The 17,892-nt window shown below is 40.3% G+C and overlaps 1 protein-coding gene and 2 pseudogenes across 4 annotated transcripts; all 3 read left to right on the top strand.

Moving 5' to 3' along the window:
- The first annotated feature begins 6,125 nt into the window (after positions 1-6,125).
- LOC111340370 (interferon regulatory factor 4) lies at positions 6,126-14,340 on the top strand. Of its 3 annotated transcripts, none has more exons than XM_022947211.2 (6): positions 6,126-6,255; positions 6,582-6,967; positions 9,202-9,323; positions 11,406-11,457; positions 12,366-12,409; positions 12,878-14,340. In XM_022947211.2, the coding sequence occupies exons 2-6, from the start codon at positions 6,616-6,618 to the stop codon at positions 12,998-13,000; spliced, it is 693 nt and encodes a 230-aa protein (XP_022802946.1). In that variant the 5' UTR covers positions 6,126-6,255; positions 6,582-6,615; the 3' UTR covers positions 13,001-14,340. The 3 variants fall into 3 exon arrangements, with proteins under 3 accessions (XP_022802946.1, XP_022802948.1, XP_022802947.1); XM_022947213.2 differs by having other exon boundaries at positions 6,167-6,255; positions 6,610-6,967; XM_022947212.2 differs by lacking the exon at positions 6,126-6,255 and adding an exon at positions 6,380-6,533 and having other exon boundaries at positions 6,610-6,967.
- On the top strand, positions 13,561-16,399 carry LOC148736635 (uncharacterized; annotated as a pseudogene).
- Positions 16,368-17,830, top strand: LOC111340371 (uncharacterized; annotated as a pseudogene). Its single transcript, XR_015996758.1, has 3 exons — positions 16,368-16,443; positions 16,688-16,795; positions 16,992-17,830. The product of XR_015996758.1 is annotated as an uncharacterized LOC111340371 (transcript).
- Positions 17,831-17,892: the final 62 nt, after the last annotated feature.

Raw genomic sequence — 17,892 nt, 5'->3', positions numbered from 1 at the left:
CAAGATCTGTAATGATATAGCTGGCAGCGCCTGTGGGCAAGATGAAGAGAATTCCATGTTCTGAGAAGCTACCCGAGCGGGCGAGACGGGTTCATATTGCCCGCTCGGGATTGCATGCCTGCTTTGATCCTGCGCAAGGAAAAAAAAATAGCGTGGAGCGGACTTACAAAGTTCCCACGCCTTAGAATGTAAAAACCTTAGCCGAGTCGATAAGTTCTGTAAGCGCACTCAAAAATATGGTTATCTATTGAATTTTACGCTCATTAAAAATATTCTTCGTGCCAGAGATAAATTGTTATGGGAACAGATCTCGAAAGACAGTGATCACTGTCGACATGACCTACTTCCCATGCAGAGGGAAATGTCGCTCCGTTCTCGCGGCCATAACTACATTTTTACCCCGTATTCGTACGGAACGTTCTAAGCGAACTTTTATCAACAGATGTCTTTTTAGTTTCGTTTAGATTATAACAGTTTTCTCTTTAATAATAAATTTTGTAAACCTTGCACGTTTGTTTGCAGGTAAATCTTGTCGTGTAATCAGTAAATAAAGACAATTGTTGTTTTTGGCAGGGGAGTCACAAAAAAAGCGGTAGAAGACCTTAAATCAAAGGAAACATAAACCAGTTTCGTACTCTTGCTCTTTCAACAGTTGAAAATAAACAATTCAAGGGATTCTTGATTCTCATGAAAGTGAAATCATTTTGCTATATGATAATTCCTTATTGACCAAGCGAGAGGTCAAGGAGCTGGATGTTAGCCTCGTTTTATTTTTTTTCTTCTAGACCTAGACTTTATCTCGGTCCTTTAAAAAAAAAAAATACTCGGCCAATATCTGGCCATCTTGTCCTCACGTTAAGTTCAATAACGCACTCTCAATAGTATAACGTCATTAACGCATTAACGCAGTAAATTCAGTGACCTCTCAGTCAATAGATTTCCCCTTAGTCAGTAGGTGGCGCGAATTTTCTGGACCAATCACAGAGCGAGGTAATACTCGGTTATTTTCGGTTTCAGAGTTGACTCTCTGTTCCGGCGATCATTTGTGTTCTTAGCGCTACGCGGCACAACATTTAGACATGTACCCTTCGCCGCGATTTACCATCTTAATCGACCCCGACTTTCTCTGTCCGACCTCGTAGCTTAGTCGGCAGAGCAACGGTAGATCTAATCCGGAGGTCGTGGGTTCGGTTTCCACCGAGGTCACAAAAATTTTTCTTTGCCTGGTGTGGTTCCCTGATACCCTTTACTAGGGCTAACGCTCAGTAGGTTTTTCCTGGGTTTCATTTAGCACTTCAATTTACGCTTCAGAGTTAATTCTCTGTTTCATCATTTATTTTCGGTAGTCACGTAGCAACTCTGTTGACAACAAGAAAACACGATGTTCGCTTAACCGACTATTGGATAATGCATCGAACTTGCGAGGAAGATTCACACATGTCAATTACTTCTGCAAGCTAATGGGTTCACAGGCAGCCCAAGCTCACTACTAGTAGTGAGCTTGGGCTGCCTGTGATGGGTTAAGGAGACTTGCACTGCACAAATGTACGTTCTTTATTCAAAGGAGAAGCTGGACCTTGCAGCGGCTCAGTAAATTCAGTGACCTCTCAGTCAATAGATTTCCGGCTGAATGCGCCAACCAGCAATTGGTTCGTGGGTCAACGTGCGTTTATCGATGTGTAAAACACGAGGGAAGATCAAAGAACACTAGAAATGCGTGGGAGTTCCAAACCTCCCAAGTGCTTTATATCTAATACTGACACCTGAAATATGAAACAACTGCCTTGCAGTACTTTATACACGTTTTTTTTTCTGCGTTTTGTTGAGAGAGGTTCCCTCCGCTAAGCTTTAGAAACTCTTTACGTCGGCCGATCCACATAATCAGTTCAGTTGATAAAAACCAAACTATCTTGCTTTATAGTTCACCAATAAATTTTCTCCGATTCTTATTTGTTTAAATTGATCACATGACGCGATAGTGTTCATCCGTGGAGAGCACTATCAGCCCATAGTGCCCGTCCGCGGAAAATGCCCGGATGGATAGTGCCCGTCCGCGGAAAATACCCGGATGGATAGTACTCATCCGTCAAAAATTTGAATGGTTTTACGGCCGCAAAGTTAGGCAGATCGGAAAAACAGTAACCTTTCAATTCTGACAGTTATAACTTATTATTTAGCCAATGTACGGTTGCGAGTTATTGACATTTGTGACAGGCTGTGCGCATGAATAAATATTTGAATGATCTGGCGCGCGGAAGAAAATTTAGTGGTGAACGATTCAAACTGTCCGAACCATAATTAGGAAATTGTTTTTTCTACGACAACAATCTTAGGCCCAGTTCAAACGTCAAACTTCACATGTGAGGAACTTAACTCCTATTTCAGTCGACCAAGGCCCGATTCAAACGTCGAATTTCACATGTGCTGAACTTAAAGCGAGAGTTAATTGCATTTGAAGCGCGACGTTTGAATCAATTACATTCGACTGTTTTAAATTAAAATCGACTTTCGCCTTATCTGCGACTGAAACAGTCGAAGATTCGACTTCGGTTTGACTGTTGATTCAAACGTCGGATCTCACAAGTACAGAACTTAATGCATGAATTCTAGGAAACTATTATGATTCATTTATAACCCACAACTCGCCAGGAATTCTGTGAATGCCATGCGCAAAAAGCCAAAACAGCACAAAAAAATGGTGAGAGACAAAGGAATTTGTAGTTTTGCTTTGCAAACACAAATTATAGTTGTTTGACGTGCGTTAATTTACTTTTGTAGGAGGTGTTCGGTTTTTGAAACGAAGAGGGCACTCCTGAGTGGAAAGTAGGGAAATCTGTGGCATATTGTGGGTCGTGTTTCATGGAATGATGAAACGTGAATCAAGTTAAAGTATCCTGTCGAAAAGCCAACATGACGAAACAAAAACAAACGGTAAAGCAATTAATTAAGCAAACGCTCAATAGAAGTCTTCGTCTAACAAACAAGTAGTGCATCTAGGAATATTGACAGCGAGAAGTTTTAAATTCGGCAGAGTTAAATTCGACGTTTGAATCAAATGCCGTATTTAACCATTTTAAGAGAAGCGACGAAAGGGTTAAGGACAAGCATATCATAGTTTTTCGCCTCGTTTTTCTCTATGTACGTTTTTTTTTTTTGTTTTCGTTTTCGAGATGATTAAAATTATCATCAAATTATAAAGAGATACAAATTATTACACTGGAATAATTGATTTTTATTAAAAACTGGATCATTGGATAATGCAATTCAAGACTTTTTATTGGCTTAGCCCTTATGGTATATCAGCCAATATACCATAATCTACAAATATGGCCATCGTAAGTGTCAGCTTAATATTAAAAGGGAGCTAAAAATTTAATAAAATTTTATACTTAATTTAACGTTTTTAATAAAACAATTATTCCACTCGCTCTTGTTGGATATGAGATGATTATCTATCATCTCATATCCAACGCGCGCTCGTGGAATAATTGTTAATTAAAGGATAATCCGCTCGACCGTGAGGTGGAGCGGGGCGAGAGAGGTGCCGCACTTGGTAAGGGCGGGGGACGGGATGCGGGTAGCAGGGGCAGGGTGCGGGGTACGGGGTGTAAAGTGGGGCGTGCACTACCCAGGGAACCAAGCGGCACAGAAATTAAATAGACGCGATCGCCATAATTAGAATCAAGTTGACCCAAACGGCAATATGAATCGTTTTTTGTCTTTCTACATTTCAGCCGTTGTGCAATATTGGGAATATTTGCCTTTTTGAAAACAGATAAAAATTTTTCTATTGGCCTTCAAGAGCTCTTTCATAATTTTTAAAAAAAGACAAGCAGGTAGAAGCAGGCAAAATCCGGAAAATTTTGCCTTCAGGTTTATTGTGAACATGATCGATCGGTCATTCCTTAGTACAATTTTTCAGGTAATGATAGTTTGAAATCATCTGGTAATGATGGTATCACTAACGATGTCAGTGATGTGTTTGCAGTTGATGTTGGACAGAATGTTACATCGGAAATAGGTTGACGTAGCAAAAACACTTTGCTGAAACTATGTTTAACCTACCCGACGGTTTCACCTTGCAACAAGAAATTATTGCGTAGAAATTTAATCACGAGTTAACACTATACTCTAATTTTTTATCGCAGTTTAAACTCTTCATTTCAGTGAACTTCAAAGGACTTTTTCGAAAAATTTGATCAATAGATTTCTCTAGCTTTTTTTCATTGTTTAATTGAATCAGTTTCTGCTTTTGTCTTCAGAATAATAAAAATATGTGATTAGTAGCTTGTCGAAAAGACTGCAACGCCTTCAGTCTGTTTCCTAGGAGAAGACAAGAAGAGCTCAAGTCTGTCACTAATCTTAATAAGAAAGAAACCTACAGGGAGTTAAACAAAGTTACTTTTTTCAGTAATGGGCCCAGATCGATTTCATCACACAACGTGTTTGACAATCACGATGTTTGTCTATACATTACACGTTTAAAAAGTATCGATTAACACACTCATGGGGACCTTTCATCCATACAAATAAATCTTGTGTGATTTTTTACCAGCGCGGGTTTGCTTCAGCACGACAACGGAAGCTTCTTTGTTTGTACAGCACGTCTCCGACATTAATCGCTTGCAATATTGTTGATGTGTTTATTTGGGAGAACCCTTTAAACTGGGTTATAAATATTGCTCTGAGAAGGTAATACACAATGAACTTCCTGAACATTAAAATGCTGGAATAAGTGGGGCGTGTTTTTTTCTTATAATACACCGTGATTTAGTACACCACAATGAGTAGAAAAGATATAATCAATATCTTGTGCGTGTTATTATCTAAAGCTCAAACACGTTGAAGAAATGTCTTACCTTTCTCATCACGTTCTATAAAACTAGTGCTTTTGATAAGCAATTGTAACCAGTTCTATTGTTAATGGGTGTTGCGGTTTAACGTGACTTCATTTAACAAACGTAGCCATTAATAACTACGAGTTGTTTTTTTTCCGATGCTTTTTGACTCCACCGATTTCAAATGGATTTTGACCGCGTGTTTAACAAGTCTCAGATATTAAGATTGTTTCTAGAGGAAGTCTAGTTAAAACAAAATTGATTTTTTTGTTTTAAAAGCCTATTGTTCATCTTTCTTAAGAGCACTTTGGTCCCAAAAGTTTGACAAAAGCCATAGCTGATGGCTGGTGCTACAAATAAAGCTTCGCTAAAAGTGTTTTGTGAACACATAAATTTTAAACCGGAAAACGTATAATACAGAAACTGAAAAACCTTGAAATTGTTTTAGTTTTTAAAGATCTAGCCGCCAAAACACGTGCAATTACTGAAACCTCTATTGGTGAAACTGAAAAACTTCACGCATATGGACCATTCAGCCTGTATTTAGTAAAAATGCAAATTTTTCCTTGGGGGAATATCCCAGTTTAATTAATTGAGGTGTGTTCCCTGATAAAGCAATCAAAACTCTTTCCATGACGAATCGAAAGCTTTACTGTTTGGATGTAGAAACTTCACTATTTTTGTACTGTGACAAGTTAAAAGAGGAGCATAGCACCATACGAAACTCCAGCAGACAGTCACTGTGCATTTCCTGTTTACGAACATGTGATCTTCGCATGAGAGCTGGAGAAGTTGAAAATACATTCTTGATTAAATGACTGTACATGGAAAATTCCCCCGCCGTCTCTCTTTGGAAAAATAAAGTTTTCTGTAGTTTATGCCACAGGAGTTAGACAAAAGCGTTCTAGTTCAGTGTACGGTCAAGAAGCTAATTCTTTCTCTGGAATTGCAAAATGGCACATCCAAACTGGTCCCTTTAAATATATATTTGCCTACCTTCCTATATAAGGGAGAAAGTTTTAAAAGTTAACCAATTGATTGAAACAAAGAAATCTTGGATAGGGCATTTTATCAACCCCGTAACGTTTGAAATGCGTGTTGGCATCGTTTGCCAACTCGTGCAGCGCAATTACATGGTTCTTCTAGATATTGGCCAAAAGCTGCAAGGTTTTTTTCAATGCGTAGGATCGAAACTAGACTTATCAAGCTGCATCATCGCCGTTAAATAACACTTTTGATACGAAAATAATGACGACAGCTGTCGAGGATAATATAGTAGGGCTCTGTGCCAGCAAGCCTCGACCTGATTGGTCAATAAAAGTTTAAAAGACTCACAATAATTTCCCTGGTTGTACCGTACCCAGCTCCATTACAACTGAGAGTTGTCACCCTTGGCACGTGCAATTCGGGGAGAAGGGTAAGTACATTAAAGATAATTTTTTTTCGCGCGATTGCTTCATTCTGCAAACGATTTCCGTTCTAAGAAAATTTGTGTTTGGGGTCACACCTTTGTCACTGAAGCGCCCCCGCAGAATTTCACTATCAAATTGTTATATACCGCGATAGGGTTTGCAAATGTGACTGTGTGATGTTGGCGCTCGCCGTGCTGCTGAAGATCTTTCGTTGAAGTAGTTCAACATGGAGCGAAGTGGCTCCAAGAAAGTTTGCGGAGCCCCAAGTGTCTGACTTATAGAGGTAATAACTGACGCGATTTATTTCTTATCTGAGTTTTCGTGCTTTCAGAGATTTCGTAATTTGCCTCTTCTGTTAGACTACAATGCACCATCGAAAGAAGCTCCGTCTCCGCGACTGGCTTGTAATGAATATCAATGAAGGTCGATTTGGTTTAAGATGGGAAGGAGACCCAAAGGACAGAATGTTCAGAGTACCCTGGAAACACGGCAGCCGGCATGGATGGAGTGTGGAAGATGCTGCTCTGTTCCAAGCATGGGCAACATACACAGGAAAGTATAAGGAAGGCAGGGATAAAGCTGACCCTCGAAAGTGGAAGACAAATTTTAGGTGCGCCTTAAACGCACTGCCTGATATCAAAGAAATACGCACCAAGAGCTGTCCGCGTGGGAGAGATGCTTTTAAAATTTACCGGATGAGGCCGTTACGAGGAAGAGGTAAGCTCTCCTTACATTCAGGCTAACATCAATTCCAGGAATTTGTGAGATATTTGTAAAGAAAGCTCTGAGTTGATCGTAATGAATATTGAGACAATAATTCCTCAGGTGTCGGTAATTAGAGGCAACGGAACTATGGAATATTTTGTGATACCGTAAACTTTCTATCGCAGACAATCGCCATGCAATCACAAAAGTAAAGTTAAAATGTTGCAACTTAATTAGTAAAATTGAAGTAGACACCTCATGGTTAAAAAAAATTCTCAGCGAAAACTTCTCTTCCAGTCAGAGCGTTCAGCGATCATTCGTGATTCTACTTCAGGGATCAGGAAAAAATCAGGAAAGTTGCTTTTGATAACGCACGAAATAAGAGCACGCTGTACTAACTCATGGGTGAGCACCTGATATTGGCAATTTCCTTGATCCTCTAGTAAAGGAAACTGTGCTGGGCAACAAACATCATGACTAACTTGACCTTAAACATTTTTAATCCTGAGCAATGTTTTTACAAACAATTATCGTGTTAACTTGCTGTCAATTAGAAAAATTTTTTCTGTACGTTTTTGTAAGCTGTAGGTTGATTTGCTAAATTGAAGCAATTCTTGTAGTCAGTTGAACCAACAATATGTAGTGGCGGTTACTTTAGTTATGATGGCTTTTAAAAAAACATTCACTCGTCGTTTTAAACCATGTTTCCCTAACAAACAGGTAGGCATTCATACAGAATGTGAGAGAATAGATTCCTTTAGACAGTAAACCACCCGTAATTGATTGTCGGCCGGGCATCAATGACCAGGTTTTCCTACAGCTCAAAGCTTTGCGCTTGAACTAAAAAAATGCCTTCTTCATCAAGGAGAAATAATCTTTTACAAGTGCGGAAATACTGGGAAATATTTACTTAAGGTACATACTCCTATCGCAAGTTACAGATTGTGGAATTTCTTTAGTCTTTCTACTGTGCTACAACTCGAAGTAATTGAGTGATGAAATTTAAGTCAGAGTTTCGAACGTTAGCGGATTTCTTTATCTGATGCAACGGTGTCGTACAACAACAATTCAGCTAATTCGGTGAGGCTTGTTTATTCTACATTAAAGAACACGAATAGTTGTGAACTAGAAGTTGATACCGCTGGAAAACAAAATAAACTGTGAAGGGATAGAAGACTAAACTTACATCGGGAGAGATCCAGTGCTTTCACTTTCGTAGAAGAATCATCGCGAAGGAATCATTTCTATAAACAGCTTTTCCGTCTTTTGTGAAAAAAGTAATCGGATTTCTCGACTATATACAGATTTCTTTACAAACTCCGACAGTGTTTCACAGTTCATATTCGAAAGGCTTGAAAATCAGTGGTTCGGCCAGCAGATGATCATCTAATCGTTTTGTTTTATTTACAATTGCATACACTTAAATACCTACTTGTAAATGTGGACAAAAAGTGCAAAAACAAGTTTCGCAGCAAGTAGACGCACATGGCCCCGACCAGTGCTATTTCGGGAAGTTGACAGCGGCGAAATGCACAAACGATGATCTGCGATTTTTTCGATAGGCAAGCAGACAGGTACACTTGAAAATGACCTGTTTTTTATCTTCAAACACGTGTTTCGTCAAACTTAGCTTCAGCAACCTGTAATTTAATGTTGTCTTGTCGCTTAAGTGAATAGCAAACTGATTTTTATTTATAATTCAAAAAATATTATTATTATGTTGTTGTTAGGAAGGCCTCATGCGATTTGTTTCACTGACCGTAATCACCAGTGACTGAGTTTCCGAGTTCTTGTGAAAGTTCACTTGTTGTTTTCATGCACAATTCGTGCTTTTGAAATAGTATCGCCCAGATTTTTTTCGTGAACGCTGAAGAATTTGCTGACTCTGACTCTTTAGAGAGATAAATATTTTACATGGTATGATTGAAATTTTGATCAGAAAGGGACTTTCACCTTTCAGACGAGACACGATTGAAAGGATGTAGCGCTAAATAGATCATGCAACCTTTGGCAATTTCAGCACGGTTCAGACGATTAGTTTAAGGAACTTAGACAGAGCACTGGAACTGAAGCCACGAAGTTGAAAAGATAGAATTCGACAAAAGATAGAAATTTTTAGTTGAATTTCAAAGCTCGTGATTGAGGAAGTAAACAACAAATTACCAAAACAAAACCTCTTTGTCGCCCGAAGAAACTTGTCATGAATAGTTTTACTGTATTATTGTATTTCTCTGTTCTTTTCACAGAGAATCCGCCTTCATTATCTACCAGTCAGACAGCAGAAATAAGAAGAAGCGAACCAGTATTTCAGCCTTCAAGACCATCTTTTAGAGAGACAGGTTTTCAGACTTTGGGCGTGTTTTACCAGGTCAGTAACTTTCATGTTTTCTCTGCACTGATTAAGTGATATCTGTTTGCCTCTCAGCCAGATTTTATCACTCAGCTTCCAAGTGGTTGGAGTGAAAAACATGCTTTGTTTTATAAACATGTAAATCTGATAAAAAAAATCACCCTGCATTATACTTTTTTCCGCTCCGGTTTACCTTCATAATTCGTACGCCGCCCATAACAGCTTTTTCTTTCCGGTAGTTCTAAATCGTTCTTTATCTCTCTTTATCTCTTTATCTCTCCCTTAATTTTCTCTCGATGCCTTTCACCAGATAGTGCTTGCAACAAAGTTTTTCTCTGAAGCGCTCATTGCGAAAACCAGAATCGTAACGCTGCGCGTGGCTGCTGTAGTAGAGTCTGAGGCAGCTGCAACCACGCAAGCGATATCGATTTTAACTGCACACGCTAGTTGCGGACTCGATGTACGCGGAGTACACGCGGTCAAATTTGGCTCTGGGCGTACGATATCTCTCGAATTGTGCGATTCTATGCATAATGACGAAGTTTATGCTAATTTTTCAGATTTTCTGAGCATGATTCTGTGTGAATATCCGGGAATCTTTTGAGTTGAAAAAATCAAAGAGGAAATAAAAATATTTGAAATGATATGGGGTTGATAGAGGTGGTTTTTAAGATATTCAAGAAAATTATCTCAAAATCCAGGGACGTTTTCCAGAAATTCCGGAAAGATATTGAGGTCGGCAATCTCAAGTGATATCCCTTTTGAAAGCAGGAAGGGTATTTTTCTGTCAGCCAAATTCTCGGAATCGAAGGTGTCTGCTGCCTCGACATTACAATGAGATCAGCGTTCTTTTTGTCTTCGATTTACTTAATGAAGACCGATTTACGAAAAAAAGTTTTTCCTTCCCTCGAGAGATTTACTGGAGAAGGGAAAGCTTGACTTGCGAATCATAGTTTGAAGTCAACCCCTACTACAAAATCACTCTCAAAATTTTATTGGTAATGATGTCGTTTGAGCGATCAAAAATATAAGCGGTCTCAACTGTTTTGCGGCTTCCAGAATCTTTCTTTGAGCTCGTTTCCTCAAACTATCTCATGTGATAATTTTGTGAACAAAGGACGAAATCACAATCTTCCTATAAGTTTAATACTAACACAAGTTATGAAGTGTTAATAGCCAGAGCGTTCTAATACGCAACTGATTAAATTTTTCCACAACTCCACTTTCCGATTACTTTGAAAAAATTAGAATTCAATATTCGACGACCGCTTAAATCATTTCACAATTACTTTCACTTTCATCGATTCAGAGACAACATTTCAATGAACATAACAAGTTTCTAAAATTCACATCATCAGCTAAACTAACACAAACGGCCTGCGAAACGATACTCGCTGTTTAATTACGCATGGCTGCTCATTACAGAAGTTTCTAGGTTTATACTTTGACTCACCTTTGACAGCTCTGTCCTAATGTTATCTAAATGCCATAAAAAAATGCTTCAATTTACCCAGTTGTGCATCAACCCAAAGAAAACTTCCCCAAATGTTCAATGTCAAAAGAACATTAAGTAACGTTTCTCGGAAAAATCAATTAAAAGATACCGCGCCGAATCATTATGGAAATATACAATTACGAAGATTAAACAATGCATGCATTTGACAATAAACTGTTTCTTTTTTAAACCTTTGCGTGACGTTGGCTAATATATGGATGGAAGCGGAACCGGAACTTTCCTTGAAAGTTAGACTTCCGGGAAATGGGTTTCACTTCTTTTGGGAGATGCACTTCCTTTCTTTAATATCGGTGGTTTTAGCACGACTAAATGATTTTTATCTCCCTTAGTAATATCTAATTTCCCGGAAAGCAGCTATTATTTGGCGGCCAAGGTGAAACGATTAGTAAAAAAACCTTCCCTTCGATATCCAGCGGTTTCTGAATGACTACAACATCCGTATGAAAGAATCTATTCTAAAGATCGCCTTAAAAAAAAAAAAAAACTGTATACTTCATAGGGAGCCAAAATAAACAACAGTAATTCTTTCCATTTCGCTTCCTTTTAACATAATTGATTGCGCAAATCTAACTTCTATTTTTCAGCCCTCTCCTTACTCAGCCCCGCTGGAAGCTTGTGACACGTGGTCGTGTCGAGGTAATCATACTTGGAAATATTTGGGGGCTCTTTCTATAAGCGCAGTCAACGTTTATGGCTCATTTTTTGAGATCTCGCCTCAGCACTCTTCGAACGTTTTCGTACGGTTTATAGTAAGACAGTTATTCTAATGGTCCTATTGGTTGTCGAACTTAGGTTTCAAGACATTTAAGCTCCGTTACCGAGATTGACGAAGCATGACCGTCCAATTTCGACCCCTCGATTGGGCTGAGAAGTTGAAATAGAAAAATTTGCAGTCTGGGCTACCAATATCTCGGCCAGCCCGCCCCTTTATATGGAAACAAGGAGATTTTCATGACGAGAAGAGTGGTGGGCCGAGATCTCAAAAGCTTAGCAAACCTGTTTGATTGGGTTCGTGTGCAGACACCTGCCTAAGTAAACAATTGGATTTCATGATAACTGGACTGGGAAATTCCCTTTCAACACTTCTGTGTAGAAACTGAATTAAAACCCGAAAGGTCGTGGTTTTCATTCCCCTTGGCAACCAAGCGAAACTGCCTCCATCTAAGCCAACCTGGCGAGCTCAAATTCAAGCTTAATGTCGAAACTGGACAAGAAACAACAACAAAAAACACCCAATGACTACTTTCTTATTTGATGTCTCGAGTGGCAGTTTTCAGTTCGCAAAATGCCATAGCGCACATGCGTAAACACGCGTTGGGAATGAACCCTAAATTCCTTTTTTCCTCGCGTTTTCATCGCGCGTTTCAAACTCAGGTGCGCACGCGCATTGAAAACTCCGTTACCAGGTCCTCTCTCGTCTTCCCCTAACTCCCGCTGAGCAATGTTGATGAGTAAAAATTTGTGAGTTTTACATGGGTTGCTGGGGATGAGTTTGGGAGAGAGCACTAAAAATTTTTTCCTTCTTTTTAACGTTTTTATTATAGATAAAAGAGCAAGCACAGGATTGAGTGACGACGAAATAGTCAACGTAAGAAAGGCTTGGTTCTGTACTGTTTTGTTTGTTTAATATCCATAAATATATTGGCCTTTTTTAAGGACGTTTATCTTTACGGCCATTCAGAAGAATTGATTGTCAAAAGTGACCTGGGAAATCTCATGTCAACGTCTAAACCAATCAGATGTACAACTGAAGTCCCGTGTGACTTTCTAACCCACGTTTTCCCGCGCATGAGGCAGTTTTCTTGTTTTTACATTGTGTTCTTCTTGGCTTCTTGTCATAGTTCACTTTCTTCCAAGTGACTGCTAAAACGACTAGCGGAGCTTTCCGTCCCAAGCCTCTCACGGCTTCGCTTAAAATTTACGCCGCTTTGCTAGTCAAAGCACCAAGGCGCGCACAAAATCCGCCAGCATAATGCGCTGAAAAGCAAAACTAAAGTAATTCCGGAGTACTATCGACATGCAGTTGCTTATCAATTTTTTTTTCTGTATTCCACAGTTGGTACATGAAATGATGAGTGAAGCAAGTTCACCAGCTTATCTAAGCTCACCAAATCTTAGTACTCCAGGAGGAAGTGCGGATTCATACCATGCTAGTGTGAATCCATTTCAGTTCCCATGATGCCTCTAGTTTTCTCACAGCTTGTTTCACGACCAGCCTTTCTTGAAAAGAGGTCTGCGTTGTTCAAAACACGATATAGCCGACTCAGAGAGTTGGTGCTGTTTATGTTCTGTTTCGTTCAGTTTTGCCTTATCTAATGATAAAATAACTCAAAAATTGAACAATGATACAAGTTTTTTTTAACATAAAAAACCAACCTTAACACTTAATGCCGTGTTAATGCAATCATTTTTTTAAAGAGCATGTTCATAGGCTCTTAGATTGTCGGTAAGAGAGAATCAAGCCAAGAAGACTGATTGTGTGTACGCAACCATTCTTAAGGAAATCTGTCTTGGCATAGAATCCATACTAGTTTTTTGGAGAACCAAAGAGAATCTAGAAATAACTTGTCTTCTTCACAGCTCTTTGATGTCACGCTCTCCCAAAAATTGCACTGTGTTGTGCGACATCCCATAGGACGACTGCGATAATGACTAAGAAATAACCAATCTTGTGCTGCGAATGTTTCTCACGTGGACATCACATGATGTTGCATTATCCTCCAGGAAAACGGATAAGGGATGACCGTTAAAACAATGTCCTGGGTCGAGTTGTTCAAAGGTAGATTAAGATATCTCAGGGTTAGTGTGAAATTTGATTTCAGATCTGAAAGCTTTAAAAGAAAATTCAATTTAATTCCATGTGTCTACAATTTGATGATTGAATGTTCTAAAAAGAATTACGGAAATTATCCCAAAACGGCTGTTGAACAGAGAAATATAGAAACCTGGATTAAAATTAACCCTGGGTCAGTGTTAATCGCCCTCCGAACAAGTGGGCACTAAGGATAGATTTTAGTCATACATGTACTTTCCGGCTTGAAACTCGATCCTTGTACTATTGGATGCGATTGCATGTGGGGAGGTTTTTCGTTTTTCGTTTCGCTGAAAAACGCGAAATTGTAGGCCTTCAATCGTCAATTTCAATTTTGAATTGTTACCAAGATACGCTGTGTAACTTAGTGTGGAAAACATAGAGGAGACTTTGTTAAGAAATGACTTGCAGCGCAACGGCCCGACCCAGGCCCTTGGTTCACCCTTGGCACCTCCTTTGAGCACTTGCTAACAGTTTTGCTAAGTAGGCCTAATTGAACATAGAATGTTCTTTCTAATACCTAACATAGCATAATAGAGTAAATACTGGGTATTTTTATTAAGTAAACTTAAAGAGTTGTACCGAATCATAAAGCTTTGAAGAGCAAGCGTAATTCTGTCTCTATGTTGGCCTCTATGGGTGCCATGGAATAATGAGATTCTATGTAACATTTGGTTGATGGGAAATAAAATACGTTGAAGATCCTATGTTTTTATGATTTGTCGATTTACCTTAATAGGCGAAGGACTTAGGGTGGGAGGGGAAAGAGCAAGTCTGCACTTGAGTCAAAGGCCCATCCTGCTTGAGCTTAAGAAGAGAAATGCAAAAATATCTGCGCTACGCAGTTTAGTAGATATTTGTTTTCTGCACGTTCTTACACGGTTAATTAGGTGTGTCATAGTGTCTGTTTGTCCTACGGTATTTTAGTGGTGTCAAGTAGTTTGCATGCGGTTATATAAGTGTCTCGTTCATTCGTATTCATCCTTCGGGTCTGTGAACGCCTACAACCCACAGTTTCGTTTTATTTTATGTGTCGCTCGTTTTAGCTAATCAGGTCGTTTGACATATTTTTTGCTTTTTATTTTTATAGTGCGGGGAATTCGGCCACTTGAGTGCTTTTTGTTCCGAGCCGTCCGAGTCTTCAACGGCCAACCCTCGCCGCGAATGACTGGATGAGGGGGAAGACTCGCATTCTCTCGTTCAGTGTGATTTGCCCTCCATTGGTTTTTCAGAGGAATTTTGTGCCGGCAATGCGTGTGCAGGAGTTAAGGGCCGTTTGAAGTCCACCTTAGATTCTCCTCAGTTTGTTCTCGATACCATTTCGGACGGCTATCGGATTCCTTTAGCCAGTTATCCAGTCCCGTGTTTTTTACGTAATAATTTGTCAGCTCTTAGGCATCCTGACTTTGCTGTTCATGCAATTTCAGAGCTTTTGGACAATGGCTGTATTACGGAGCATCAAGAGCCACCTTTTTGCGTTAACCCTTTGACAGTGGCGGAGGGCAGGAAGCTTCGCTTAGTAATTGATCTTAGGCATGTTATTAATTGCCAACTCGTTCGTTTTAAGTTTAAGTACGAGAACCTTAACTCTCTGTCACAGGTTCTTCATGAAGGGCACGGGTTTTTTACCTGGGATCTCAAATCTGGATACTACCATGTTAATATTTCTCCAGACCACCAAAAGTACCTAGGTTTTTCCTGGCGCTTTAACGGCGTACTTAGGTATTTCACTTTCGTTGTTTTACCCTTCGGTCTCAGTAGCGCCTGTTTTTGTTTCACCAAATTGCTGCGCCCGTTGGTTAAGCGCTGGCGATCTATAGCTATGGGTCATAACTCTTTTGTTTACCTTGACGACGGTTCTTGTACTCAGCCGAAGAAGTTGTCTGCCTTCGCAGCAGCTTTTATTCCGCGGAAGGATCTTGTCTCTTCCGGTCTCCTCATTTAACGAGGAGAAGTCCCACTGGGTCCCGACGCAGGTTGGCGAGTGGCTCGGTTTTGTGATCAACACCATTTCTATGACGTTTCGGATTCCCGAAAAGAAGGTTTGCAAGCTTAAGCGGCTTTTGGATTCCGTCATCCAGAGCAGGTCATCGTCCTATGGCGAATTAGCCAGGATTGCCGGTTCCATTATTTCAGCGGCATTAATTGGCTGTCGGTCCTATTTCCCGTCCTCTGACAAGGCAGATGTACTTAGCTATAGAGTCTAGGTCAGCTTGGGATAACGTTTTTCTCTTTCCACCTGCTCTACTAGAGGAATTGAAGTTTTGGTTTTGTAACATTGAATCTTTTAATGGTTACTCCAATCGGCCCTCTCTTGATTCATCCACCGTTGTATTTTCCAACGCGAGCGACGCAGTTTTCGGAGGCTTTTCCGCCTCCCTGGACGGCACTGTGGCCAGCGGTATGTTCACTATCGACGATTTGGGTCAAAGTTCTACTTTTCGCGAGCTGAAAGCTATTTATTATGTCTTGATTTCGTTTGTTGAGCACCTCAAGCACAGATGGGTTAAGATTTTTACCAACAATAAGAATGCCGCCAGGGTAGTTTCCGTTGGAAGCTGTAAGGTCCATCTTCAGTCGGTGGCTCTGAGCATTTTTCGTTTTTGTTTTTCGCACGGTATTGCCTTGGAAGCGCAGTAGATTCCAAGGTCACTCAACGAGAGAGCTGACATCCTAGGCCAGTTCGTCGATAAGGATGATTGGCGTACTAATGCCTAAGTGTTTCGACTTGTAGATGCCAAATGGGGTCCCCACACGACTGACCGTTTCGCTTCCTTTTATAACGCTCAGCTTCCGCGTTTTAACTCCAAGTTTGCTGCTCCTGGTTGTTCCACTGTCGATGCTCTGGCACAGGATTGGAGTGGGGAGAACAACTGGGTTTTCCCCCCGGTGGGTCTCGTTGTGGACGCCGTTATATTGCTCTTGGCCTGTTCCGGTTGCGGGACCTTGATTATTCCTAAATGGCCATCGGCCTATTTTTGGCCTCTTTTACGTGACGGACCTTCTCGATTTAAGTCATTCATCAGGGACGTTTTAGTGTTTTCCGCCATTAAGGACCTTATTTTGGAGGGCCCAGGTTAGAGGCAGGTCTATCAAGTCTCGCCCGTCCGTTTTTCACGGTTGCACAAAATTTAGAATGTTGGCTTTGCGTGTGGATTTCGGGTGAGTTTTTGATAGTGGTTTAAGCCTGATTTGGCATATTTTAGCCTGAATTGGCATATTTTGAACCTGGACTGGCATATTTTGAGCACTGTTGACGTGCTTTGAGTTAAGGTGATCTCGTTGCGCGTGTTTGTGCCTACTTCGGTATTTATCAAAGAAATCGTTTGATTTTGCACGATATTTTCTTTTCTTTCAGATGTGCTGAGTTCCGGGATTTGGCTTGAAGCAGCCTCGTTGTCCGATTCTTCTCTGAGTGAGATGGTTCCAGGCCTTATTGATCTGCAATTAGATGTCAAGGCTCCGTCCACAGTGCTAAAATACAAATCTGGCTGGTTACGGTGGCGCCGGTGGACTCTGTCCAAGTTGGGTGTTCCCGTAGTTCCGGCAAAAGCTCTGCATATCGCATTGTTTATTTCTGAGCTAGCTAAACGTTCTTCCGAGAATAGCTTCGGTGTATCTCCTATAGAATCTGCTATTTATGCTATTAAGTGGGGCCACGCAATGGCCGGTATTGAGGCTTGCTTGCCCTGTTAGCCATCCTTTAGTAAAGTTTGCTTTAGAAGGCGCCAAAAGAAGGCTCGCCCGACCTGTTCAGCCTAAGGAGCCGCTGTCGATTAGTACCGTACAGGCGATAGCTGCCCATTTTGCCTCAAGCACTTCGCATTCCGATCTTCGTTATTCATTTATTCTTTTGATTGGTTTTGCCGGCTTTTTTCGCACTGCTGAGATCAGGAATATAGCACTTCGTGATGTCTCTATACTTAGTGATATGTCTGTTTATTTATTTCAGCGCAAAAACGACCAGTATCATTTTGACCATACTGCTTTTCTCGCTAAAACCGGCAAGGTTACTTGTCATGTAGCTGTTACTGAGCGGTTGATTAAGCTTTTACCACAGTCTTCCTCTGCGTTCCCATTAGTTCGCAGAATTGTCAAAGCCAGGTCTAAGGAGTATTTTCATTCTAGTTTAGATGTTTCCGTTTCCACTTTAAGGGAGGAATTTAAGAGGCATATTATATATTAAGCCATTTGTTAGTGATGTTTCCAGATACGGCACGCACAGTTTGAAGTCTGGGGCGGCTTCTAATCCGGCTTGA

Source organism: Stylophora pistillata, chromosome 2, assembly GCF_964205215.1.
Source record: "Stylophora pistillata chromosome 2, jaStyPist1.2, whole genome shotgun sequence".
Lineage (NCBI taxonomy): Eukaryota > Metazoa > Cnidaria > Anthozoa > Scleractinia > Pocilloporidae > Stylophora > Stylophora pistillata.
The sequence above is the reverse complement of the archived record's forward strand: the minus strand, read 5'-3'. Positions and strand labels throughout refer to the sequence as shown.

Bases quoted from the DNA above. Each gene is read 5' to 3' on its own strand.
- LOC111340370 (XM_022947211.2), top strand. From the start codon at position 6,616: ATGCACCATCGAAAGAAGCTCCGTCTCCGCGACTGGCTTGTAATGAAT. The intron at 11,458-12,365 runs GTAATCATACTT...TTTTTATTATAG, and splicing joins TGACACGTGGTCGTGTCGAG to ATAAAAGAGCAAGCACAGGA. The intron at 12,410-12,877 runs GTAAGAAAGGCT...TGTATTCCACAG, and splicing joins GTGACGACGAAATAGTCAAC to TTGGTACATGAAATGATGAG.